Here is a 26,538-nt window from a genome sequence, read left to right as displayed (position 1 = left end):
AGGACATTTCTAAGTGACCCCATACTTTTGAACAGTATTGTGTGTGATATATATATATATATTCTACTAAGCCATTTACTTTGTTTGTATTCTTATCTTGTATTATTTCTTATTGTTGTTGAATTGATGAGAATAAACCTGCAGGTAAGCATTTCGTTGGACGATGTATACCATGTGTATGCCGTACATATGACTAATAAAACTTGAAACAATATCTGAACACCTGTATGTTATGAAATTCCAACTCCTCCATACAGAGTTGATTTACAAGAATCTGAATTCTCTGTATCCTCACCCAGGAAAACAGGGTAGTATCACAGCATCAGTGTGCCCCAAGTTCTCTGCACATAGAATTAACGATTGAACAGACACTCATGCACTCTGAAATATTTACGCTGGCAGAGCTGCGTGTCTGTGTTTTTCTTTGAAAAGTGGAAAACAGAAGAGAACAGGCAGATCAGGAAGACTGTAGCCATGACAATGGTAACAGACAGTACCATACTTGACTCTAAACTCAATCAAGCCAAGGGTCCTGAACTGGGATCTAAACACAAGCAACCTGAATATGGACAAGTGTAAGAGGGAAAGTCTACATAACCCTTATCCACAATTATCCCCGCTCTGCCGCCCTCTGCCTGTGGGTTACACTATAGCTGTTCACACCCATGGATGTTTTCACTTAAGGATGAGTTATCTGCTGCCTGGAGTGCCTAATGATAGAGTGAGCAGGCCTTCAGACACAGAGGCTCCCCGCTCTAGTGAGTGAGTGAAAAAGATAGATAGTCCAGCATGCTACTCTACCAGTGGACAGAATACACTATCGATTGCCACTCAGTACAATAATACAGCTACTACAGTTACAACAACATGATGCTAAGATGGATACTACAGATCACAGACATATAGACTGACTGACTGACAGACTTCAGAGCCTAACCCAGTGGGATGTGGGATCTACTCAATTAAGCGGGCAGGGAACATGATATACAGTACCATTAAGAGACAGGCAGTGTGAGTCAAAAGAGATGACTTGCTCCTTTGTCTGAGGAAACGTACGTTTTAGGTAGAAGGGACTTCTAAATAGAATCGGCTCTTTGCATCAGGGGCTGAGCTCTGTGTTAGGTAGGGCTGCGATGGGATTAATGTAAAGAGTACACAGTGGCCCCACATATATCCCATACACACTGGGGTAGGGCTGCCAATACAAAGTGTGTGGGTGTGGAGAGCGAGAATTACACTATAAGCCCTCGGATCACAGGTGTGAATGAGTCCGTCCTTTCACACAATTCCCCACCCCATCACGGTGCGACCTGGTAACGCACACTCTCAGACACAAGCTACTGTGTTACTGTACAAAACACCTACCACTGTAGTCTGCAGACAGGGAGGGAGTGACCACAGGAAGAGGAAGAGGGGGGAGAGAGGTAAAGATGCGAGATGGGGAGAGAGAAGAAAGAAAGAAAGATCCATCAGCTGTCCACACCACAGAACTGCAATCCCAACAGCAGACTCTGTTTAAGTTTCAAGTTTTAAAGCACAAGTATGGGGAAATGCCTTTCCTGCAAACTGTATATATTGTTGGGGGAAGTGATCAATTCTCAGATAACATTCATACATTACATGACCAAAAGTATGGGGACACCTGCTCATCGAATATTTCATTCAAAATTCATGGGTATTAATATGGAGTTGGTCCCCCTTTTGCTGCTATAACAGCCTCCACTCTTCTGGGAAGGCAATCCACTAGATGTTGGAACATTGCTGCAGGGACTTGCTTCCATTCAGCCACGAGCATTAGTGAGGTCAGGCACTGATGTTGGGTGATTAGGTCTGGCTCGCAGTCGGCCTTCCAATTCATCCCAAAGGTGTTTGATGGGGTTGAGGTCAGGGCTCTGTGCAGGCCAGTCAAGTTCTTCCACACCGATCTTGACAAACCATTTCAGCAAAGACTCTGTGTGTTCTGACAGCATTTCTACTCCTATTTTCATCCACCCTCTCCCTTGATTCCCATCCCTCTCTCTTATTGTTGTTGTGAAGAATGCCTCAGTGCCCTGGTGGAGGGTGGAGAGGGTGTATGTAGCGTGGGCAGAGAGAGAGAGAGAGAGAGAGAACAGGACATTTTCAGAGAATCCGAGACAGAAATGAATAGAGGGATGGATGAAGTGAGGGAGAGGTTGGGGTGAATGAAGAGCGAGACCATCATCTTATAATTCATTAATATCAAACAACACCCCCGCCCTTCCCCTCTGGGTTCCCTGTCCCCTGGAGGCCTACAGAGGGAGGAAAGGAGAAGTAATGTTGAAGAGTTGTATTCTAGACAGGGAGATTGTTGACATGGATGGGCCTTGGAGTGAATGCTGACAGTAGTCATGGAAAGGCTGCATGGTTCCAGGATCTGTTTAATCTAGACACACACACATGGACACAATCATAATAACACAATTCTCTCAGACACACATTGATAAACAGACACAGTCAGATGCATATGGTGTGGCAATCAGGTGCGTAGCTTTGGCCGGTGGAGATTAGGCAGATTTAATGAATCTAATTATGGTTGGCCTTGCTTACATCAGATCTGATTATATTATGACAGGGATATCTCTCTCTCTTTACTGCTCTGGTGTAATGCAGCAAAGACTCTCATTAGGCGACTCTGTGTGTTCTGCCAGCATTTCTAGTTCACTTTTCATCTACCCTCTCCCTTGTTTCCCATCCCTCTCTCATTGTTGTTGTGAAGAATGCCTCAGTACCCTGGCAGAGGGTATATGTAGCATGGGTAGAGAGACTCTACTGGACTTGTTTGGCACAGGGCGTAAAACTCTCTGCCAGAGTTACATGCCTGTTTTTTATTCTTACTGTATTATTTCATGGCCGCAGGACTAGGCTGGTCTGGTCAGGAGACATATAGACAGTGACTCTGATGTAGTGCTGTTCATTGTGTGTGTGTGCCCTACCCATCCTGCTTTAAGAGCCCTAACGATGCCTCCGAACAGACTGGGGGATTCGATTAGCATAGACTCTAGAGATCTTGTTGCATATCTGTGGCTGTGTGTATATGGTCATGCTCGTGTGGTCTGTGTATGTAGATATGTGTGTGGTATATGTCAGTGTACTTCAGTATGTGTATTCCTGCCAGTAAACGCACTGCTAGAAACCATATCTGTAGTCATTTGCTCCTCCATCCTCAGGGGCTGAAGGAGTGGCTGTGACAGATGTGTTTGTGTCTGTTATCGTACTGCAGGCTCCCTGACCACTAATGACTACCCCTTTTCTCAGAAGACCCACCTCTGCTCTGCAATCTGGAGAAAGAGTCTATACTGCACATACATCTGATGAAGACAACTCTGATTGTCTTTATATAGTCAAGTGTATAGTCAAGTGACAAAGTAATAGATCTGAACCAGGGCTGTAAACAAGCATCCTTAAACAGAGAATTTACTTCCAAGGTCTAATTCACGACAAACACAATCATTTGACAGTGGTTGTATATCGATAATCATTTCCAGGGGAGTGGACGTCATGGGATTCAAATGGAAATGAAATTGGTTAGCCTACAGCTCATCGTATTGGTGGGGTGTACAGGTGTAGGATCTTAATTTGACCCGTTTCTCACAGAAGGAAAATAATCCTGCAGCAACAAGAAATGTTAATTATTGTGTGGATTATAATTAATGACAATTTTTGTAGGGTTTGATACATTTTTAAGTGGAAATTACAAACTGTAGAAGCCTTTCTTAAACCTGAAATACAACACAAGTTTGCATTTCCTGCTGTGCAGGACATTCCCTGCAACAACAGGGTGATCAAATTAAGATCCTATATCTGTACATGTACGCTCCAAGTTATTACATCTTGATACATTCATACATTACTACAAACAATTTCCAAGGATGATTATTAGGATATATATATAAGAACTATGTCAATATCAAGGTTTGTAATGGAGGTTGTGTGTAAGGCCCTGCGTTATGCCACCAGGTGATAATAAATGTTGAATGTCAGGCTTATGTCATGATAACGTCTCTTGTCTTTGTTTTTGTTTCCAGCTTGATAACCCAGATGAGCAGGCTGCTCAGATCAGGAGAGAGCTGGACGGACGACTGCAGATGGCTGATCAGATCGCCAGGGTAAGACACAACCATCTCAAAGTAAAGTAGAGAATTAGACACCAACCCACCACTCTTAAATCACCTCACCAGAGCTGTTGCTGATACAGTAGATGGTAGCTCTAAGGTCTATATACTAAGTAGTAGTGATACTACAGTATCTGTGTGTTCTGAACCCTAGGCCCTCGAGCATAAGGCACATCAGAAAACTGCCTCAATAATGTAAGAGCAGAGGTAGACTCAGGGCAGGAGTACCCATAAATAAAGATCCTCTTTTAAAAATACCCTTTATGGTTGTAGACTACACTATGGACGTGTGTGTGTGTGACTTATGTGTGCTGGCGTGCCTGTGTGTGTGTGACTTGTGTGCTTGCGTGCCTGTGTGTATGTGTGTGGCATGTGTGTACGTGCATGCCTGTGTGTGTATGTTTCTGTGCCATAACAGGGCGGCAGGTTTCCCAAGTTTGTTTCCAAAGAGATGGAGGCCATGTTCATAGAGGAGCTGAGATCCTCAGTGAACCTGCTTATGGCTAACCTGGAGAGCATGCCGGTGTCCAAGGGAGGAGAGTTCAAACTGCAGAAGCTCAAACGAGGACACAACAGCTCCATCATAGACATGGGCCAGGAGGACGAGAACACACTGTCCAAGTCTGATGTGGTGCTTTCCTTCACTCTGGAGGTATGGTTGGTTAACACTGCAACTCAAACACAGCCTGCCAGAGACACTGCCTCCAGTGGTCATATGCAGAAGTGTGCTATTGAAGTAATCCTGACTATTTCATCTGTCAGGATACATAGAAAAGAACTTTCAAGGATCTTCTTACTTTAGAGACGGACACAGACACTGAGAGGGAAAGTAAGAGAGAGATGTAGACTGAATGACAGAGGTGGATTACACAGAGAAAGCGAGAGAGAGAGAGAGAGAGAGAGCCAGGGAAAGAGGGAGATACAGTGGCTTGCGAAAGTATTTGGCATTTTTCCTATTTTGTTGCCTTACAACCTGGAATTAAAATGTATCATTTGATTTACACAACATGCCTACCACTTTGAAGATGCAAAACATGTTTTATTGTGAAACAAGAAAAAAGACAAAACTGAACTTGAGTGTGCATAACTATTCACTCCCCCAAAGTCAATACTTTGTAGAGCCTCCTTTTGCAGCAATTATAGCTGCAAGTCTCCTGGGGTATGTCTCTATAAGCTTGACACATCTAGCCCTTGGGATTTTTGCCCATTCTTCAAGGCAAAACTGCTCCAGCTCCTTCAAGTTGGATGGGGTTCCGCTGGTATACTGCAATCTTTAAGTCATACCACAGATTCTCAATTGGATTGAGGTCTGGGCGTTGACTAGGCCATTCCAAGACATTGAAATGGTACCCCTTAAACCACTCAAGTGTTGCTTTAGCAGTATGCTTAGGGTCATTGTCCTGCTGGAAGGTGAACCTCCGTCCCAGTCTCAAATCTCTGGAAGACTTAAACAGGTTTCCCTCAAGAATGTCCCTGTATTTAGCGCCATCCATCAGTCCTTCAATTCTGACCAGTTTCCCAGTCCCTGACGATGAAAAACATCCCCACAGCATGATACTGCCATCACCATGCTTCACTGTTGGGAATGGTTTTCTCGGGGTGATGAGAGGTGTTGGGTTTGCGCCAGATATAGCATTTTCCTTGATGGCCAGAAAGCTAAATTTTAGTCTCATCTGACCAGAGTACCTTCTTCCATATGTTTGGGGAGTCTCCCACATGCCTTTTGGCAAACACCAAACGTGTTTGCTTATTTTTTTCTTTAAGCAATGGCTTTTTTCTTGCCACTCTTCCGTAAAGCCCAGCTCTGTGGAGTGTACGGCTTAAAGTGGTCCTATGGACAGATACTCCAATCTCCGCTGTGGAGCTTTGCAGCTCCATCAGGGTTATCTTTGGTCTCTTTGTTGCCTCTCTGATTAATGCTCTCCTTGCCTGGTCCATGAGTTTTGGTGGGCGGCCCTCTCTTGGCAGGTTTGTGGTGCCATATTATTTAAAATATTTTAATAATGGATTTAATAGTGCTCCGTGGGGTGTTCAAAGTTTCGGAAGTTGTTGTTATAACCCTGATCTGTACTTCTCCACGACTTTGTCCCTGACCTGTTTGGAGAGCTCCTTGGTCTTCATGGTGATGCTTGCTTGGTGGTGCCCCTTCCTTTGTGGTGTTGCAGACTCTGGGGCCATTCAGAACAGGTGTGTATATATACTGAGATCATGTGACATTTAGATTGCACACAGGTAGACTTGATTTAACTAATTATGTGACTTCTGGAGGTAATTGGTTGCAACAGATCTGATTTAGAGGGCTTCATAGCAAAGGGGTGAATACATATGCACGCACCACTTTTCCTTTTTGTTTTTTACCAATATTTTTTGAAACAATTAATTTTTTTCATTTCACTTCACCAATTTCGACTATTTTGTGTATGTTCATTACATGAAATCTAAATAAAAATCAATTTAAATTTCAGGTTGTAATGCAACAAAATAGGAAAAACGCCAAGGGGGATGAATACAGGCACTGTAGATAGGCTCTGATGATTAATGGTCCCTCCACTCTCGTATACCTCAGACATCTTTATAGCAGCCATTCAATACAGTCTTAATGTTTTAAACTCCCTATTCTGCTGCTCTCAGGGGACATGGCTGTAGTTCAGAGAGGCTGAGCTTATCCGGGGGGCCCATGTTTGTAAAAAAATAACAAGTCAGATGTCTCTTTATAGTAGTATCAGTGTCTGTAACAGTGCTCTAGCTCTAACTGATAAAAATGCATTTTTTGTGTCTGAAACTAGTTTCTAGCAGCAGATGCATGTTGGAAATAAATAACATGTTTTGGCATTTGACTGGCAGTATTCTCTCTGTCAGGTGGTGATTGTGGAGGTTCAGGGGTTAAAGTCTCTGGCGCCCAATCGAGTCGTCTACTGCACCATGGAGGTGGAGGGGGGGCATAAGCTCCAGACTGACCAGGCCGAGGCCTCCAAACCAACGTGAGTGTGACACACGCACACACATACACACGCAGGTATGCTGTGCACAGAAATTAGATCATAACAGCCTTATTTAAAGTGGCAATCAGCAGTAGATACAATAACAAAGAAATCTCCCCGTGCCTGGTTTGGTAAAAAGCTGAGGGATGGTACTGGAGAAATGTAAACACTTTCAAATTCATAGACATAGCTATGAATGCAAGGACTGTCCATCCATGATATCACAATTAAAGTTTTAACCATGTTTTGAGGCTATATAGGGTTTGTTTACATTTACTTTGTTTACAAACATTGGCTTAAAACCAGCTTGTATTTTGGGATCTGATGGGGTACGACAGTTGATCTAAGGTCATGAGGCATTTATAAGTTATATTCTTCAAGAATCAACAGGTACATATCATTAATTTATAAGTCCAAGAATGGATGTAACAGCTGCTGTTTGACACTTTAAGAGTAAATACCTAGTTACTGGGTAATATGTTCAGTATGTTATATTTGATATATATGTAAACAAACTCATGTTTGCTAAGCATGTTAGGAAGTACATAACTGCATTTAATTTCCAGTCACAGGTTGTTTACTTAGATTCATCACAGTCAGTCATGTGCAAGGCCTCAGTGACATAAAACGTGACCTGGTGATGCGATTGAATCTGCTCCTAACTCACTCTCACACTACTTCCTGTGTACATATACATGGCCACATCATGTGTACTTCCTATGACATAAAAAACCCAAGCCCCTGACTGCTGCTCTTTACTCAGTCCCACTCTGAGTAGCACCTGATCCAGATTGTGTTAATATGATCAGTAAGTCCTGAGTCCTCGTTAGGTGGTCCATAGGGTGGGTTCATGTTCTGTCCATAGCTGCACACCATGGTGTGGTAATGATATTGCCTGTGTTAGTATGATCAGGTGTTGTAGACGCTGAGCCAGACTGATTACTCAACATGCACCTTCCTCCACTGGTTGTGTTGAGACATTTGCTTTGCTTTAATTAAAGGACACTCACACATGTACATTTAGGTCCAAAATAATTGGCACCCATGATAAAGATGAGCAAAATAAATGATATAAATACTGATCTATATTGTATGCTAAAAAATGAGAAGTACCAGAACATTGTAGCCCAAAACCTGGTTACCTCTGCTCGGAGGCTGAAACTTGGCCACAAATGGATCTTCCAGGAAGACAATAACTCAAAGCACACATCAAAATCCACAAAGAAATTGTTATTTGACCACAAAATCAACATTTTGCAATGGCCATCTCAGTCTCCGGACGTGAACCCTATTGAAAACCAGTGGTTTGAATTGAAGAGGGCAATCTATAAACACAGACGGAGGATATCAAGGATTTGGAAATATTCTGTATGGAGGAATGGTCTAAGATCCCTCCCAATATGTTCTCCAATCTCATAAAACAGTTTATTAAAAGGCTCTGTGTCGTTACCCTATCATTTTGACCCCTATCTTTTTTAAATGATTTTTGATTACTTTTTTAAAACTTTTTAAATCTCTTTCTCTGAGCAATTATATTCATATAAAATAATATACTTCCTACATTTTATGAGCATGCAATATAGCTCAGTATTTGTATTATTTATTTTATACAGTATTTTTTCCTCATCTATATCAATTCGAGAAGCATCCAGTTGCCGCCTGGTCTGCGAAACGCAAAGCGCTTTCATCTCAAATTGTATTTTTGCGTCTCATTTGGTATGTGTGTGCGCGGTCTGAACTCTTGACGTGTTCCAGTGTGTTAAGCACAAACCAGTCGGCACACTAGTTCTGGTAATGGGTGTTATGTTAGTGTGTAACTATCGTAATGGTCAAAGTTGGGAGAGTTGGCTAGCTATCGATGTGTTCAGGATGAATTTAGTTTTATTAATTTTTTTGATAGAATGTTTATGGCAAAAATCACTACAACCAAACAAACACTGTTGCTTTAGCTGTCACCTGCTAGCTAGCGGCTAGCTAGTAGCACCAGGTAGGTAACGGCTAGCTTGTAGCACTAGCTAGTAAGTAACGCTTGCTAGTAGCCTATCAGCTAGTTAGTTGCGCTAGTTAGCTAGTTAGTACTAATTAGAAAAGATACTGATAACTAACCCCATTTTTCGGTGCTACTAACTAGCTTCTAATTCTAAAAGTTATTTAGAATTAGTACTGTTACTTGTACTCCCTGTATTTTGCCATGTTATTTTTGCATGTTATTGTTGTTCATTATTCATTGTGTATTTATTCCTTGTCACTATTTCATTTTTAACTTTGCATTGTTGTAAAAGGACCCGTAAGTAAACATGTCACTGTTTGTCTACACCTGTTGTTTACTAAGCATGTGACAAATAACATGTTATTTTATTTGTACATTATCTGTGTTCATTTTACTTTTTTCTCGGGGGGGGAGGAGACTGACAGAGAAGAGTAATTCATAATCCATACCTCTTCCTTAACTCCTCATTGTAAGGAAAGGGAATGCTTTTCCTCAAGGCTCATCACCCCTGTCTCCCCCTTCTCTGATTTGAAAAGCAGGATGGTATGTTCTATACTTGCTGCTAGAACTATAGTAGCTAAAACAGTTTGTAACAGTAACCCTGTACCCTTTGTTTTTTTAGTAGTACCATCAATACTCATTCAGAAATGTTAATTTTGGCGAGAGCCTTTTGTTTCTGAGATGACAGATGTTACTGGTTGATTATAGTTTTAGCTTCACGCAGTTACTGTAACACACCCTAGTGTGAAATATTTGGTGCAATGGGTCTTTGTTGTCTGACATTGTCAGAGTTATATCAGTCTCTATGCCCTGAGTGCACAGAGATCGAGAGTAGATATTGTCTAGAGTCTAGACTTTGGCCAGGGAGGCAGCTGTGCCTGTCTGTGACGTCAAACTGTGTGTCTATGTGTGCATCAGATAAGTGAGAGGGGGAAGAGGCTATTTTAGACCCTGCTTCCTCACGGTGGAAGGCTCAGGTGGGAGCTGTGCTATGAGTGGATCAGTGGAAACTTTAGTTCAACAGAGTATGGGGCTATTATTGCTAGATACAGTATCTCGGTCAAACCCTGATGTGCACATCTAAAGGGAACCATTCCTTCTCTTCCATGATGCACAGATGGCAAGTCCTGTTGAACTTGGAATAGGAAATACAGTACATGGCCTATAGTATGTGGACACCCATTCAAATTAGTGGATTTGGCTATTTCAGCCAAGCCCGTTGCTGACAGGTGTGTAAAATTGAACACACAGCCATGCAATTTCCATAGACAAACATTGGTAGTAGAATGGCCTTACTGAAGAGCTCAGTAACTTTCAACATGGCACTGTCATAGGCTGCCACCTTTCCAACAAGTCAATTTGTCACATTTCTGTGGCCACTCGGGCTCAAAACAACACCGGGCCTCACATCTGAGCCATCGGCCAGGCTGAGAAATACACTCAATCCCTAGACATATTCACATCTCCAGCATTCTGCATGATGAGAAATACCTGCCATACTAGACCTGCGCACATCTTAGCCGCTCCGGAGAAATAGACCCATTCTCAGACCTCTGCTCATCTCAGGCACGTTATAATGAGGAATGCATGCTGTGATCCTGACAAATCAATTTATCTCTGTAATTTTCTCTGAAAGCAACTCATACATTCTGTAATGACATTTTCTAACCTCATGAATCTAATCCAGACTTTAGTGATGCAAGCTGTTACACTGCCATCTACAGGTGGAACAGTATGTGAAAACAGAATAATCAGGGATGGGCAGCAACAGTAGTTTGCTGATAACACATTTACAGTCAGATATGGTCAGACATTCATATTTACAGTCAGGCATTCATAAATACTACACAATTTAAACCATCTGGAGAATATTACATTTATGTTTGCATTAATCCATGCAATATTCCCTCAAAATTTGTGTCAATATCGCAGAGTCAACTCTACATCGCCAGTGCACTCTGCTCTGACAAGGCAAACAGAACACAAACCCCAGGGAAATGGAGAGGGTGAAAGAGAGAGATGGCCAGACTAGTCTTCATTCTGCCGTATCAGTGCTCCCCCACCGCACTCAGAGAGAACTTTAGTGAGTGTGAAGTCACTCCTGGCTATATTAACTCTACACATGAGTGGCCACAAGCATTCAAGGCCTCTCTCTATTCCATGCTTAATGTATGTAACTCTCTGCCCACTCTGACTCACATGCTTCTAGAATTTAACTAAGGGTGTTTTCACATATAGTCCTCTTTATAGTGAACTCTGGGGTAGAAAAGAAGAAGCATAAGAACTGTTGTCTTTGTATTTACAATGCTCTTGCTTTTGAATGAGGTCTCAACTCTTTTGCCAGTTCACGTCAACTATTTTGTGGACCAAGTCCTCTTTGCATTCACATTGCTATGTTTAGAAAGGAATCAAGATCTCTTTCCAACATGCACTCTGGGTTTTTACAAAGTGCAGGACAAGCAATTCAATCAGAATACATTATTAGACAGCTAGAAGCTAATACATTGCATTTAGTTAAAATATGAGACATAATAATTGTATTCAGAAGATACTATTAACATGTACATTTTATTGGAAACAGAATGAATACTGTAACAGTTCAGCTTCCGTCCCTCTCCTCGCCCCAACCTGGGCTTGAATCGGATACCCTCTGCACACAGGTAACATTCACCTTCGAAGCATCGTTACCCATCGCGCCACAAAAGCCGTGGCCCTTGCAGAGCAAGGGGAACAACTACTTCAAGTCTCAGAGCGAGTGACGTCACCGATTGAAATATTATTAGCGCGAACCACCGCTAACTAGTTAGCCATTTCACATCGGTTCCACTAGCAATAGAATAACTACAGAATAAATAATGCTGTCATTGAAAATTGTACACTCAAGGTACTGTCCCTTTGAGCTAGAATAGATTTTGTAACCTATGTTGTGATTCTCACCAAATGTATTGTCTTCTCACACTACTGAAACCATACAATCAATAAACGGCGTAGGAAGCTCTCTTAGCCTATAGATCACATATTGCAAACAAATAATCTGAACTAAAAACACCACACATTTTGGAATTTCTGTGCGTCCGTGACAATCGCTAATCAATATCCAAAAACAGCACACATTTTTTTCTGCGAACCTGCGTCTTCTCTCTTTTGTGGCACCAATGTGAAGGTTTATGGCAGGGGAAACAGTGTTGCAGTAGTATAGTGTGTGGGGAGGGAATAATGACTTGCGAACCTGGGGAGCTTTGCGTTAACATTGTCCTAAAAAAGGTAACCGGTCCGCGAAATTCAAGCGAACCGAACTCAGAACACCTCTCGAGATGGTCTCAGTTCGATTCGCGTCTGGGGCTCTTTTGTGGTGTCTGAGTTACTTTGGAGTTCACACTGCACAAAAAAATGTAAGCGAACCGCACTGAGTTAAAAAAAATGGACTGGAAGTGAACAAGTGTGAAGACACCCTAAGAGAATAGTGAGAATTCAGAGTCTGCCCATAGGATGAGCCAGGAGCATGATTCTTCATTAGCTACAACTCACGATGTGTGCGTGGAGCTGTGAACAACCCAACCAGTGTTGCCAACAAATTTTCAGGGTAAGTTGCTAAATGACGTGGTGATGTCATTGCGGGATAACGTAAAACTGCGTCATTACGTAGAATACACAATAACATTACTCAAATTGACTGGCCATCTCTGAAAAAAATATGATTTGACATTTGTTCAGGTACAGACTCCCACTCTTTTCTGTACTTTTGGCTGTACAATTTTGATTGAAACTTGTTGATTGATGTTGTAAGTTCTGTTCAAGATCAAGCATTCATTGGGTTTAGCTCGTTGAACCCGTGCTACTGCTGCTGCAGTCAGCCAACAATGATTTGCAATTTGCTGAAATTGCTGCTGGCTGTACACGAGCTGAGCGCCTGCTGGTGACGTCACTCACAATGCACTTTTGCAGCCAGGCACGTGTGTTGTGACTGAGTGTGTGTGTGACAGAAAAAAAAACGTTTTTGTGTCATTTAGAGGGAAAATGCGAGCATTTTAGCGTTTGAGTCACTTTTCAAAAGTTGCTAAAAGTTCCAAAAACATTTTTTAAAGTAGCTAAATCTATTGCTAGGTGCTGTTTGAAAAAAAAGTTGCAAGGGTAGTCTGAAAAGTTGCTAAATCTAGCAACAAAATTGCCAAATTGGCATCAGTGAACCCAACTAGATTACAGAGAACAACCCAACTATACTGAACAAAAATATAAACGCAACATAAAAAGTGTTGGTCCTATGTTTCATGAGCTGCAATGTAAGATCCGTATTTCTCTCAAATTTTGTGCACAAATTTGTTTACATCCCTGTTAGTGAGCATTTCTCCTTTGCCAAGATAATCCATCCACCGGACAGGTGTGGCATATCAAGAAGCTGATTAAACAGCATGATAATTACACAGGTGCACTTTGTACTGGGGACAATAAAAGGCCACTCTAAAATGTGCAGTTTTGTCAAACAAACACAATGGCACAGATGTCTTAAATTTGAGTAGGTGTGCAATTGGCATGCTGACTGCAGGAATGTCCACCAGAGCTGTTGCCAGAGAATTTAATGTTCATTTCTCTACCATAAACTGCCTCCAACGTCGTTTTAGAGAATTTGGTAGTATGTCCAACCGGCCTCAACCGTAGGCCACATGTAACCGCGCCAGACCAGGACTTCCACATCCGGCTTCTACACCTGCGGGATCGTCTGAGACCAGCCACCCGGACAGCTGATGAAACAGGACTATTTCTGTCTGTAATAAAGCCTGTTTGTGGGGAAAAACTCATTATGATTGGCCGGGCCTGGCTCCCAAGTGGGTGGGTCTATGCCCTCCAAGGCCCACCCATCGCTGCACCCCTGCCCAGTCATGTGAAATCCATAGATTAGGGCCTAATGAATTTACTTAAATTGATAGATTTTCTGTAAAATTGTTGCATGTTGCGTTTATATTTTTGTTCAGTATAGATTACAGAGAACAACCTAACTAGATTAGAGGAAAACCCAACTAGATTAGAGGAAAACCCAACTAGATTAGAGGAAAACCCAACTAGATTAGAGGAAAACCCAACTAGATTAGAGGAAAACCCAACTAGATTACAGAGGAGTACCCAACTAGATTACAGAGGAGTACCCAACTAGATTACAGAGGAAAACCCAACTACCTTCTAACGACAACTCTACTGTTTTTACAAGGGTGTGTGTTTATAGAAGTCAAGGTCAATGATACACAGTAGGTGCAATGTTTATTTATTCTTCCCTGATTGCCGCTCTCTAATTAGCCACTTGAGCCCCTGCTGTACACATTAATGTATTTGTCCAGGAGTGAGGGTGCAGGGCTCACCCCTCTCCCAGCCATCAATGTTTTAGACATCATTAATTGTTTGAATGGTGACCGACTTTGTGTGTTTAAGTGTGTTAGTATGTGGTATGGTGGAATGAAGTATGATTAATTGGACACCAAATCTGTTCAATGCTTGTCATTTACCATTTCAGCTGAACCATCCAGAGTCATAGGGTGGGTTGCACCAACATGGTTTAAATTAATCTAGGATTAAAGCTGATCTAGGTTTTGTGAAACTAGGTTTATAATTCATCAGGAATGTGTTGCACCACTTAATTTTAAATCTGGATCAGTAAATCTATGATTAACGGTTTTAAACTATGATTCGTGACATGTTACACCAATATATGAGGTATTTTGTGAGTTGAAATGAAGTACAGTTGAAGTCGAAAGTTTACATACACCTTAGCCAAATACATTTAAACTCCGTTTTTCACAATTCCTAACATTTAATCCTAGTTAAAATTCCCTGTCTTAGGTCAGTTAGGATCACCACTTTATTTTAAGAATGTGACATTTCAGAATAACAGCAGAGAGAATGATTTATTTCAGCTTTTATTTCTTTCATCACATTCCCAGTGGGTCAGAAGTTTACATATACCAATTAATATTTGGTAGCATTGCCTTGAAATTGTTTAACTTGGGTCAAACATTTCGGGTAGCCTTCCACAAGCTTCCCACAATAAGTTGGGTGAATTTCGTCCCATTGCTCCTGACAGAGCTGGTGTAACCGAGTCAGGTTTGTAGGCCTCCTTGCTCGCACACACTTTTTCAGTTCTGCCCACAAATTTTCTATAGGATTGAGGTCCTGGCTTTGTCATGGCTACTTCAATACCTTGACTTTGTTGTCCATTAGCCATTTTGCCACAACTTGGAAGTATGCTTGGGGTCATTGTCCATTTGGAAGACCCATTTGCGACCAAGCTTTAACTTCCTATTGATGTCTTGAGATGTTGCTTCAATATATCCACATAATTTTTCCGCCTCATGATGCAATCTATTTTGTGAAGTGCACCAGTCCCTCCTGCAGCAAAGCACCCCCACAACATGATGCTGAAACCCCCGTGCTTTACGGTTGGGATGGTGTTCTTCGGCTTGCAAGCCTCCCCCTTTGTCCTCCAAACATAACGATGCTCATTATGGCCAAACAGTTCTATTTTTGTTTCATCAGACCAGAGGACTTTTCTCCAAACAGTACGATCTTTGTCCCCATGTGCAGTTGCAAACCGTAGTCTGGCTTTTTTATGGCGGTTTTGGAGCAGTGACTTCGTCCTTGCTGAGTGGCTTTTCAGGTTATTTTGATATAGGACTTGTTTTACTGTGGATACAGACACTTATGTACCTGTTTCCTCCAGCATCTTCACAAGGTCCTTTGCTGTTGTTCTGGGATTGATTTGCACTTTTTGCACGAAAGTACGTTAATCTGTAGGAGACAGAATGCGTCTCCTTCCTGAGCGGTATGACGGCTACGTGGTCCCATGGTGTTTATACTTGCGTACTATTGTTTGTACAGATGAACGTGGTACCTTCAGGCGTTTGGTTCATCCTTGGGAGCAATTTCCAAACTCATGAAGGTCTATAAATATTTTTCTGAGGTCTTGGCTGTTTTCTTTTGATTTTCCCATGATGTCAAGCAAAGAGGCACTGAGTTTGAAGGTAGGCCTTGAAATACATCCACAGGTACACCTCCAATTGACTCAAATTATGTAAATTAGCCTATCAGAAGTTTCTAAAGCTATGACATAAGCTGTTTAAAGGCGCTGTTAACTTAGTGTATGTAAACTTCTGACCCACTGGAATTGTGATACAGTGAATTATAAGTGAAATAATCTGTCTGTAAGCAATTACTGGAAAAATTACTTGTCATGCACAAAGTAGATTTCCTAACCGACTTGCCAAAACTATAGTTTGTTAACAAGAAATTTGTGGACTGGTTGAAAAATGAGTTTTAATGATGTAAACTTCCGACTTCAACTGTATCTAGCCGACTTGACAAATTAGGCAAGACCCTTCCGGAACACATACTGCATGTCCGCAAAGTCCTGAGACGCTTCCTGCAGAGTAAACTATATGTCAAGATAGAGAAATGTGAGTTCCACGTATCCCAGGTTTCCTTCCTGGGTCACAAGAAGGCAGGCATCCAAATGGACCACATAAAGATTGAGGCTGTCGCCGACTGGCCCCGTCCAACCTCACTCAAGCAGGACCAGCAGTTCCTTGGGTTTGCCAATTTTTACAGCCGTTTTATAGTCAACTTTTGTGCGGTCGCAGCGCCTCTCATGGTCCTAACCCGCAAGTCCCAGACCCGTTTTTGCTGGACCTACGAGGCTGACAGGGCATTCATGGAGCTGAAGGGACTTTTCACCTCTGGACCATCCTCGTTCATCCTGATCCGACTCGTCCTTTTGTGGTGGAGGTGCATGCCTCAGAGCAGGGGCGGTCCTTTCACAGCGGAACGAGAAGGACAAGAAACTGCACCCATGAGCCTTTCTCTCCAAGCGGTTCTCGCCAGCGGAACGCAAATACGATGTAGACAATCAGGAGCTCTTGGCAGTTAAGTTGGCTCTTGAGGGGTGGAGACACTGGTTGGAGAGGGCACCTCATCCTTTTGTGATCTGGACGGACCATAAGAACTTGGTCTCCTTTCTGAAAGCCAAGAGGTTGAACGCTCGCCAGGCTAGGTCGGCTCTGTTTTTTTAACAGGTTCGTATTCACACTAGCCTTTCACCCGGGATCCAAGAATCAGAAGGCAGACGCCCTGTCCCGCCAACATGATGTCTCTAACGAGGAGAGGGACCCCGAGTCCATCATCCCCAGCTCACACATTGTGTACTGTAGTACTCGGGACCAGGCTGATCGCGGAACGTAAAGGCTTTGTTTACCTCGTTTGTTTACCTTGTTTACCTCGGGACCCTGCCGGGACCCACTAACAGACTTTACGTTCCGTGATCAGCCCGGTCCCGAGTACTGCAATGGGGACACTCCTATAAATTAACTGGGCATCCAGGGGTTAATTGGACACTGGAGTTTCTGAGGCGGTAATTCTGGTGGCCCAACATGATGGAGGATGTGAGATCCTTTGCTGCGGGCCTGTTCCATCTGTGCCCAAAGCAAGTATTCACGTCAGCGACCGGCCAGGTTGCTCCCACCTCTGCCCATCCCCAGCCGACCCTGGTCTCATCTGTCTGTAGACTTTATCACAGGGTCGATCGGTTCACAGGGTCGATCGTCCCACCTAGCCCAGGGAAGTTAAACGTTACAAAGGAATACTCACACTGTGGATCCATCACATCAGGGAAATGCTTCATAGATGGTAACTGCCGTAAGTACAGGACTTAAGTGTAAAACGGGATATTCTTCACAGATATACTGTAAGACCACAGAGAAAGGAGATGCAGCCCATCACTGCGAAATGACACACACAGAAACACCTCACAGCTTGGAGCTAGTTCACAGATGGTTGTGATGCATCCCAAAGGCATGTTGAGTGATCAAGGAATTATGTAATAGTGCTTGTGCTGTCAAGGTTTCCCTGTGCTATCTCTTCCTCAGAATGTGTCTTCTGAATACACCGGGTTTGTCATACACACACACACACACACACACACACACACACACACACTCGCTTGCTCTTGCTCTCTCCTCACTACTGTAGTGTAGGGTCTTGATTCAATAAAGTGGATTTAAACATATAAATTCTCTTCTCCCTCTTCTGTGAAAAGATTAAATGTGTGATTAATAAATGATCTGTAACAGAGCAGCAAGACACCATTTTCCATGTCAAATATATCATGTCACTATTTAACCCTTGTCTCTCCCTGTGGTCTTGTGTGTGTTCCAGCTGGGGGACCCAGGGGGACTTCACCACCACACACCCCCTGCCAGCCGTAAAGGTGAAGCTGTTTACTGAGAGCACAGGAGTACTGGCCCTGGAGGACAAAGAGCTGGGCAGGGTAAGAGCCTACACGACTGGAGCCAGAGATAGGCATAATTGGCAGCAAACTAATTTTTCACATTTCAAAACGGTTGCTACTTTGACATGAATATGGTGTATACATTGATACTATCATACATATACATAGACATATACATTGATACAACCTTACATGACTGTGTGCTTTATCTATGACTTGACTTGTATAATAGGTATACTGGGTGTGCCATTGTGCTTCCAGGTTGTGCTCCATCCGACCCCCAACAGTCCCAAACAGTCAGAACTACACAAGATGTCCGTGTCCAAAGGCTGCCCTGACAGTGACCTGAAGATCAAACTGGCCATCCGCATGGACAAACCACAAAACATGAAGCACTGTGGGTAAGTTACTTTGCGCTGAAACTCTAGATCAAACAATGGTTTGCTGCTATCTAGTGGTACTGATTATTACTGCATAACACACACTTCCAGAACAGAGACGATCGACTGACCAAAACAGGCAACCTTTAGTTTATCTTGACCTTTAAACTATTATCTTCAACATACATTTAACTTTTTACTGTGTAATTGGCACTGTGACATTTGACAATTTTAGATTTTTTCAAATATTGTGCTACTGCATTTATCAAGCCTACATAATAAAGTACTCTCTTTCAGTAATTCACTGCTTTCACCCCAGCAATTTAAAACAGTCATCGTTCGTGTTGAGTGAAATGGAAACATCTCTGTACAGGTTCCATTGCCTGGGCTCGGCATTACAGTGTTTCCTCTAGGAAATCATATCTCTTGCAGCTGTAGCAATATATGGGAAACACTGCATAAACAAAGTGTGCATAGCCTTACAGTTCTACAAACATGTACCATGTTAAGGCCCAATCAGTTCAAATCAGCCTGGTTTTGTCACAAATGTTATGTATCCGTTTGTCCAGCCTTCATATTTTGCCTCACAGGGAAGTGCTTTACCATTTTCTTTTCAGGACAACCAGGGCTACAAGTAAAATGAAAAACAATTTGACATAAGTTACATTCATGAGTTTTATAGACTAATGTCACTAGAAAAATGAGCGAAAATATATAAAAACCCTTACCTTCTGACGAGTCCTATGCGACTTGTGAGCCTCATAGAGCAAAACAGACAACAGTCTCTGCTTTTCAGGATAGAGTCTCAGCTTTTCATAATAGTTTATAGCTCAAACTGTTCAGACTTTAGAGACATTTTCATGAGAAGAACCGTTTTCGGTATTGTGTCTTGTCTCACAAACTCCTCAATATCACAGCCTCTGTAGACTGTACAGGTGCATGGCTGCTATGGGTGGATTCAGAGCAAAGGAAGTCTGTAGGCCAAACACACGATTCAGGAGGGGTTTAAAACCAGGTCAGAACCACTCAAATGTTGCCTGCAGCCTGTTGGTATTGATTGAGTTAAAGAGAACATTAAAAAATAGTAAGAACTCTGACTGTCATAAATGGATATCAAGTAAAATGTCTTGGCACCCTCCTCACCCCAGATCAAATAGCAAATAATGATTGTGATTAGCTTGATGGCTAGTGATAGAAGTGATGCGACAGCACCAACTCAGAGACATAAGGACATGTTAACGTCACATTCCTCCCTTCCTCCGGTCTCCTCCATTGTGTGTGTGTGTGTGTGTGTGTGTGTGTGTGTGTGTGTGTGTGTGTGTGTGTGTGTGTGTGTGTGTGTGTGTGTGTGTGTGTGTGTGTGTGTGTGTGTGTGTGTGTGTGTGTGTGTGTGTGTGTGTGTGTGTGTGTGTGTGTGTCTGCGTGTGCACGTCCTGCTCTATGGGGAAGCCTAAGTGCTACCCAGTGTCTGGGCTTTGAGGCACTCCGCCTGTCTCCCTCACTCACTCCTCCATATGCTTCCTGTACAGGGCCTGTGGGGCCTGATCTGCTCTTGGGGTGGCCCTACAGTAGCCTGCATTGGGGCCCTTAGCTCCCTGTACCAGCCTCTGCCTGGCAGGCTGCTGGCAGCCCCCTTGCCCGCTGCTCCTTGGGCACTAGTTTATTCAGAGCGACAAGCCCTGATGCCCCTAAACTAAATAGGAGGGTACACAGGCAGAGGGAGGCGAGCCAGGGCACCCATAGCCCGACCAGGGGGAAGAGCGGGCAGATGCAGGCAGAGCTGGGGTCCTCACCCTCAGATGTTCTTTTCCAAAGCCCTCCTTCTCCTTCATCCTCTGATCTCTTTATAACACAACAAGAAACAACACAACTCATTCTGGACTTCCGCAGACTCAAGACTGATAGCACTCAACAAACCAGAGTGCAGTGATCATACCCTCATGTAGGGATGTCCACTGGCACATACAGTAGCTGGAGTTCTGGATGTGTCAGGAGAATTTATGGCACTCCCATCCACAAACCATGTTCTTCTCTGAATTAAGTAAATATCAGAAAACAGTTATTTTCCCACTTTAAAACCATGAAAAAACAAGGTAGCCCTAGTGCTAAAACCCTTGCCATAGTAAAAGGTAGCAGTAACAACTTTTAACCATTAGAGGTCAGTAGAGACATTTTACTGTAGCACAAGTAGGGTAGCAAAGGGAGTGTATATTACTGGAAACTTTCAAAGTTTACCTGCAAACTACCAGAATTTTGGTATGTTTCAAGAATTTTATGTAATCTATTACAAAACATCTAGTGGCCCTTTTGGGTATTTCAGATTATCACAGGTGTCTGTAATCATCTCTGGCCCTCCGTGTGGCCTTACCACATGTACAATTAATTAAATAAGATTTTTAAAAAAAAATTTGAATGGCAGAGCTGTTAAACATTATCCTATATATAAACCATACACTTGGTGAATACCATTGGTGTTTCATATGATGGTTTATTTTACTATGTCAGTATCTATTTGTTGTCAATGTTTTGGTGACAAACTGGTGGCAGTTGTGAAAAATGTCAATAGTTGGAAGAGTTGCAGAGTTAATTGAATATAATGCCATTGTTTATTACTGCCATTGTTTATTACTGCCACCATATGTTCTATATGGTTCAATGTTTTTTTTTATCTTGAACCATATGTTCTATGTACTATACTCATGAAAGATATGGAGAAAGATATAATAAATGAATACTCTATATGAATAATAAAAAGTTATTCAATTATAAATTACCAAAGTTACAATAGATTGCCATAGATTTTCTGTTAATTACCCACATTTCTGAAGATTCCGGTAACTTTAGTAAATGACCGGTAGCTTTGCAAACCTAAGCACAAGCACCTCTGTTATTGTTTGCAATTTCCATTTGCTCAAGATGATTAAGAACATTAAAAACATTAAGAACACCTTCCTAATATTGAGTTGCACCCCCTTTTGCCTTCAGAACAGCCTCAATTTGTTGGGGCATGGACTCTACAAGGTGTCGAAAGCGTTCCGCAGGGATGCTGGCCCATGTTGACGCCAATGCTTCCCACAGTTGTGTCAAGTTGGCTGGATGTCCTTTGGGTGGTGGATCATTCTTGATACACACAGGAAACTGTTGAGCGTGAAAAACCCAGCATGGCACACATACACAATCCATGTCTCAAGGCTTAAAAATCCTTCTTTAACCTGTCTCCTACCCTTCATCTACAGTCATGGCCAAAAGTTTTGAGAATGACACAAATATACATTTCACAAAGTCTGCTGCCTCAGTGTCATTAGATATTTTTGTCAGATGTTACTATGGAATACTGAAGTATAATTACAAGCATTTCATAAGTGTCAAAGGCTTTTATTGACAATTACATGAAGTTGATGCAAAGAGTAAATATTTGCAGTGTTGACCCTTCTTTTTCAAGACCTCTGCAATCCGCCCTGGCATGCTGTCAATTAACTTCTGGGCCACATCCTGATTGATGGCAGTCCATTCTTGCATAATCAATGCTTGGAGTTTGTCAGAATTTGTGGGGTTTTGTTTGTCCACCCGCCTCTTGATGATTGACCACAAGTTCTCAATGGGATTAAGGTCTGGGGAGTTTCCTGGCCATGGACCCAAAATATCGATGTTTTGTTCCCCAAGCCACTTAGTTATCACTTTTGCCTTATGGCAAGGTGCTCCATCATGCTGGAAAAGGCATTGTTCGTCACCAAACTGTTCCTGGATGGTTGGGAGATGGTTGGGAGAAGTTGCTCTCGGAGGATGTGTTAGTACCATTCTTTATTCATGACTGTGTTCTTAAGCAAAATTGGCTGAGGAGCAACCCCACACATGAATGGTCTCAGGATGCTTTCCTGTTGGCATGACACAGGACTGATGGTAGCGCTCACCTTGTCTTCTCCGGACAAGCTTTTTTCCGGATGCCCCAAACAATCAGAAAGGGGATTCATCAGAGAAAATGACTTTACCCCAGTCCTCAGCAGTCCAATCCCTGTACCTTTTACAGAATATCAGTCTGTCCCTGATGTTTTTCCTGGAGAGAAGTGGTTTCTTTGCTGCCCTTCTTGACACCAGGCCATCCTCCAAAAGTCTTTGCCTCACTGTGCGTGCAGATGCACTCACACCTGCCTGCTGCCATTCCTGAGAAAGCTCTGTACTGGTGGTGCCCCGACCCCGCAGCTGAATCAACTTTAGGAGATGGTCCTGGCGCTTGCTGGACTTTCTTGGGCGCCCTGAAGCCTTCTTCACAACAATTGAACCGCTCTCCTTGAAGTTCTTGATGATCCGATAAATGGTTGATTTAGGTGCAATCTTACTGGCTGCAATATCCTTGCCTGTGAAGCCCTTTTTGTGCAAAGCAATAATGACGGCACGTGTTTCCTTGCAGGTAACCATATTTGACAGAGGAAGAACAATGATTCCAAGCACCACCCTCCTTTTGAAGTTTCCAGTCTGTTATTCGAACTCAATCAGCATGACAGAGTGATCTCCAGCCTTGTCCTTGTCATCACTCACACCTGTGTTAACGAGAGAATCACTGACATGATGTCAGCTGGTCCTTTTGTGGCAGGGCTGAAATGCAGTGGAAATGTTTTTGGGGGATTCAGTTAATTTGCATGGCAAAGAGGGACTTTGAAATTAATTGCAATTCATCTGATCACTCTTCATAACATTCTGGAGTAATTGCAAATTGCCATCATACAAACTGAGGCAGCAGACTTTGTGAAAACTAATATTTGTGTCATTCTCAAAACTTTTGGCCAGGACTGTACACTGATTGAAGTGGATTTAACAAGTGACATCAATACGGGATCATAGATTTGACCTGGATTCACCTGGTCAGTCTATGTCATGGAAAGAACAGGTGTTCATAATGTTTTGTATATTTATCATCATAAACTGGATGGTTCGAGCCCTGAATGCTGATTGGCTGACAGCCATGGTATATCAGACCGTATACCATGGGTATGACAACATTTATTTTTACTGCTCTAATTACGTTGGTAACCAGTTTATAATAGCAATAAGGCACCTCGGGTGTTTGTGGTATATTGCCAATATACTATGGCTAAGGTCTGTATCAAGGCACTCCGCGTTGCGTCGTGCATAAGAACAGTCCTTAGCCATAGTATTGTAACATAAACAAATGCGTATGCTTTTTTAGCATGCCACTTCTCCAGGACAAAATGATGCAACACAAAATGGAATATTGTAAAGCATCCTCTGTAGAAAGGACATCCACCATTGTCCACATAACCTGATGTTAAACCATTGCTTTTGTTTACTTAGGTACCTATGGGCTATTGGTAAAAATGTGTGGAAGAGATGGAAGAAGAGATTCTATGTCTTGGTGCAGGTAAGAACAAAATACTTACAACTAAATAACCATGATCAGCACTAGCCCATAAGTGATATGTTATGTGTTTTAACTGTCAAGCTGTAGTACGTGTCTTCATCTAGTTGACTGGAGTGATAAAGGTCTAATACAGTTCTTGTCAGAAGCTTTGTAGCTGTAGCAGCCATTTTTTGTGCATCATTTGGAGCATTATGCAGTCTCCTCTGTGTTCGGGAGGATATGTCTCAGGGCGAGGAGTTGACAGGCGATTGACAAACCAGAGTGTACGCTGGCTGGCCTAGCACTCGCAGCTAAAAGAGCCCACGGAATGCTCCTCTCACTTGCTCCCAGCTATACATACAGCATGTGACAAATACCGGTCAATAGACTGCCACTGTGTGTGTGGGTGTGTTTCTTGGAGAGAAAGGATGCTTGTTTGTTTATGACAGTGAGATGAAGTGTGTGTTTTTGTGTGACTGTTGTGTGTCAGTATGTGTCATAGAGAGATAGATAGACATCATGCATGTCCTATGTTTGTGTATAATTTGATTTGTAAAACATTTTCTTGCTTCTGTTTTTATTATGTTAAGTCACGTGTAAGTATTCAATACTCTATTCGTGTTATGTTGGACTCAAATGTATTTGTACGTTTGTAGATTGATGTTGTGATGAAATATGTGTTATTTCATAGTTTGATGTGTTCACTATTATTCTACAATGTAGAAAATAGTAAAAATAAAGAAAAACCCTTCAATAAGTAGGTGTGTCCAAACTTTTGACTGGTACTGCATATGAAATATAAATTAATAATTTCAGTGAGAAACAAAATGTTTGGGTGTATTTCAGAGTTTGTTATGAGTTAGCTGTGTTAATTACTGTGGATGAGATTCACAATCAGCACTCTGTGATGTTCAACCCTCCTCCTGTGAAATAACTTCATAAACAGCAAGTTCACATCAGCTGCATGCCAAATGTGGTGTGCACACCAGATGTGTATTTGATTATTCGATTATTATATTCTGTGTTTTTGAGTGGCCCGAATCAACTACTTCTATTGGAAGTATTTGAAAGTATTTTCTAATAATTCTATAAAAATAGCCTACTATTTGACAGTATTTTAAAATACTATTTTTAAATACCTGGGTTAAATGCATGGGAGTGTATTTGAGTCAGGCTATTTTAGTATTTTCACATACATGACAATACTTTCCATGAGTTTCCAACTACTTGTCTTTTCAACAACAAAAAATATTCTGAAAACTTACTTTGAAATGCATGTGAAAGTAATTAGTAATTGAACCCAGGTCTGGTACACACACGCATGCTAAATGCCGTTTGATTGACATTTGCCATGATACTCATAAATAGCACAGCTTACACTGGGGGGTATTTATTTCAGAGATTAATTTCCTGTTGAATTATTCATGAGTTGTTAATTACATGGAGTGAGTAGATAATTTACAGGGCTGGGTGACGGACGCTGGCATCACCCATGAAACATGGCAGCAACACGCTAACAACACGTCATCAACAGCGTTCTACAGGAGTACATCTGTCATAACTAAGACACTGTAAACACGCTAGATGTGCCAGAGAACAAGAACGAGTCAGGGTTGAACATCCCACCAGGTGGCTGTCATGATGGTTCATGCCATGTAACCCCCATTCCTGTGTGATAAGTCCCTTTCATACCCAGTGAAAGTGGAAAGCATCGCTATCAAAGCCGTCGAGCTCCGCTGAACCATCCCATCACGAGAAGCAAAAATGCCACTCTAAACCTGTGAAACTGTGTTTGAACGAAATTAAGAGTCGAAGGATCACACTTATTGGCTTCCTCCCCAACTCTTGCCACTTCCTCCTCCTACCCTCACCCCGTTCAGACAGAGTTAATCCTGCCTGTAGTGGTAGCTGGCTAGTTGAATGCCCTGCCATGTCCCTGCTCAACAGAACAGATTGGAGCCATAAACCAGTTTTTTATAATGCAAAGTGAAGTCTAATTATTCAGCAGTCTGGAGGCTGCCCTCCAACACAGCTGGCAGCAGCCACTCTCTCACTCAGCTCCCCTCTGCACTCTTAGTCTTTCTCCCTCCCTCCTTCTTTCACTCTCTCTTTTCTTTTTCCACTCTCTGTTCACTTCCCCTCTCTCTCGTGCTCTTTTCTCTCTCTCTTTCTCGTTCTCGCTCTCTCTCTCTCTCTGCTGCTGTGCACTAGCTCTGGAGTAAAGTTATTAAGCAGTTGATTATGACAACTTTCATACCCAGTGATCCCCTCCCTGACAAACAACCACATTGATCACATCTCTGGTCTGCCCCCCAGCCCCACCCCACCCATCAAACAATCCAATGTATAGACAGACTCTCAACAATAACAAGGTTATAAGAGCAAAGCATGTAGGGTAATCAGGGAGCCAAGTGTTTTAGAATCCTTTAACGG

General features: G+C 42.4%; 1 protein-coding gene across 6 annotated transcripts in view; it reads left to right on the top strand.

Annotated features, from left to right (window-relative positions):
• The window catches only part of cadpsa (Ca2+-dependent activator protein for secretion a), a 151,862-nt gene that overhangs the window by 38,820 nt on the left and 86,504 nt on the right, over positions 1 to 26,538 (top strand). For all 6 annotated transcript variants that reach the window (XM_014133444.2, XM_045691769.1, XM_014133438.2 and 3 more), the window contains 6 exons: positions 4,047 to 4,127; positions 4,552 to 4,785; positions 6,993 to 7,114; positions 18,297 to 18,408; positions 18,631 to 18,770; positions 24,060 to 24,126. In XM_014133444.2, the coding sequence (XP_013988919.2) occupies positions 4,047 to 4,127; positions 4,552 to 4,785; positions 6,993 to 7,114; positions 18,297 to 18,408; positions 18,631 to 18,770; positions 24,060 to 24,126 (756 nt within the window). The remainder of the gene's footprint in view (positions 1 to 4,046; positions 4,128 to 4,551; positions 4,786 to 6,992; positions 7,115 to 18,296; positions 18,409 to 18,630; positions 18,771 to 24,059; positions 24,127 to 26,538) is intronic.

The sequence above is a fragment of the Salmo salar genome, chromosome ssa12 (genome assembly GCF_905237065.1).
Source record: "Salmo salar chromosome ssa12, Ssal_v3.1, whole genome shotgun sequence".
Lineage (NCBI taxonomy): Eukaryota > Metazoa > Chordata > Actinopteri > Salmoniformes > Salmonidae > Salmo > Salmo salar.
The sequence above is the reverse complement of the archived record's forward strand: the minus strand, read 5'-3'. Positions and strand labels throughout refer to the sequence as shown.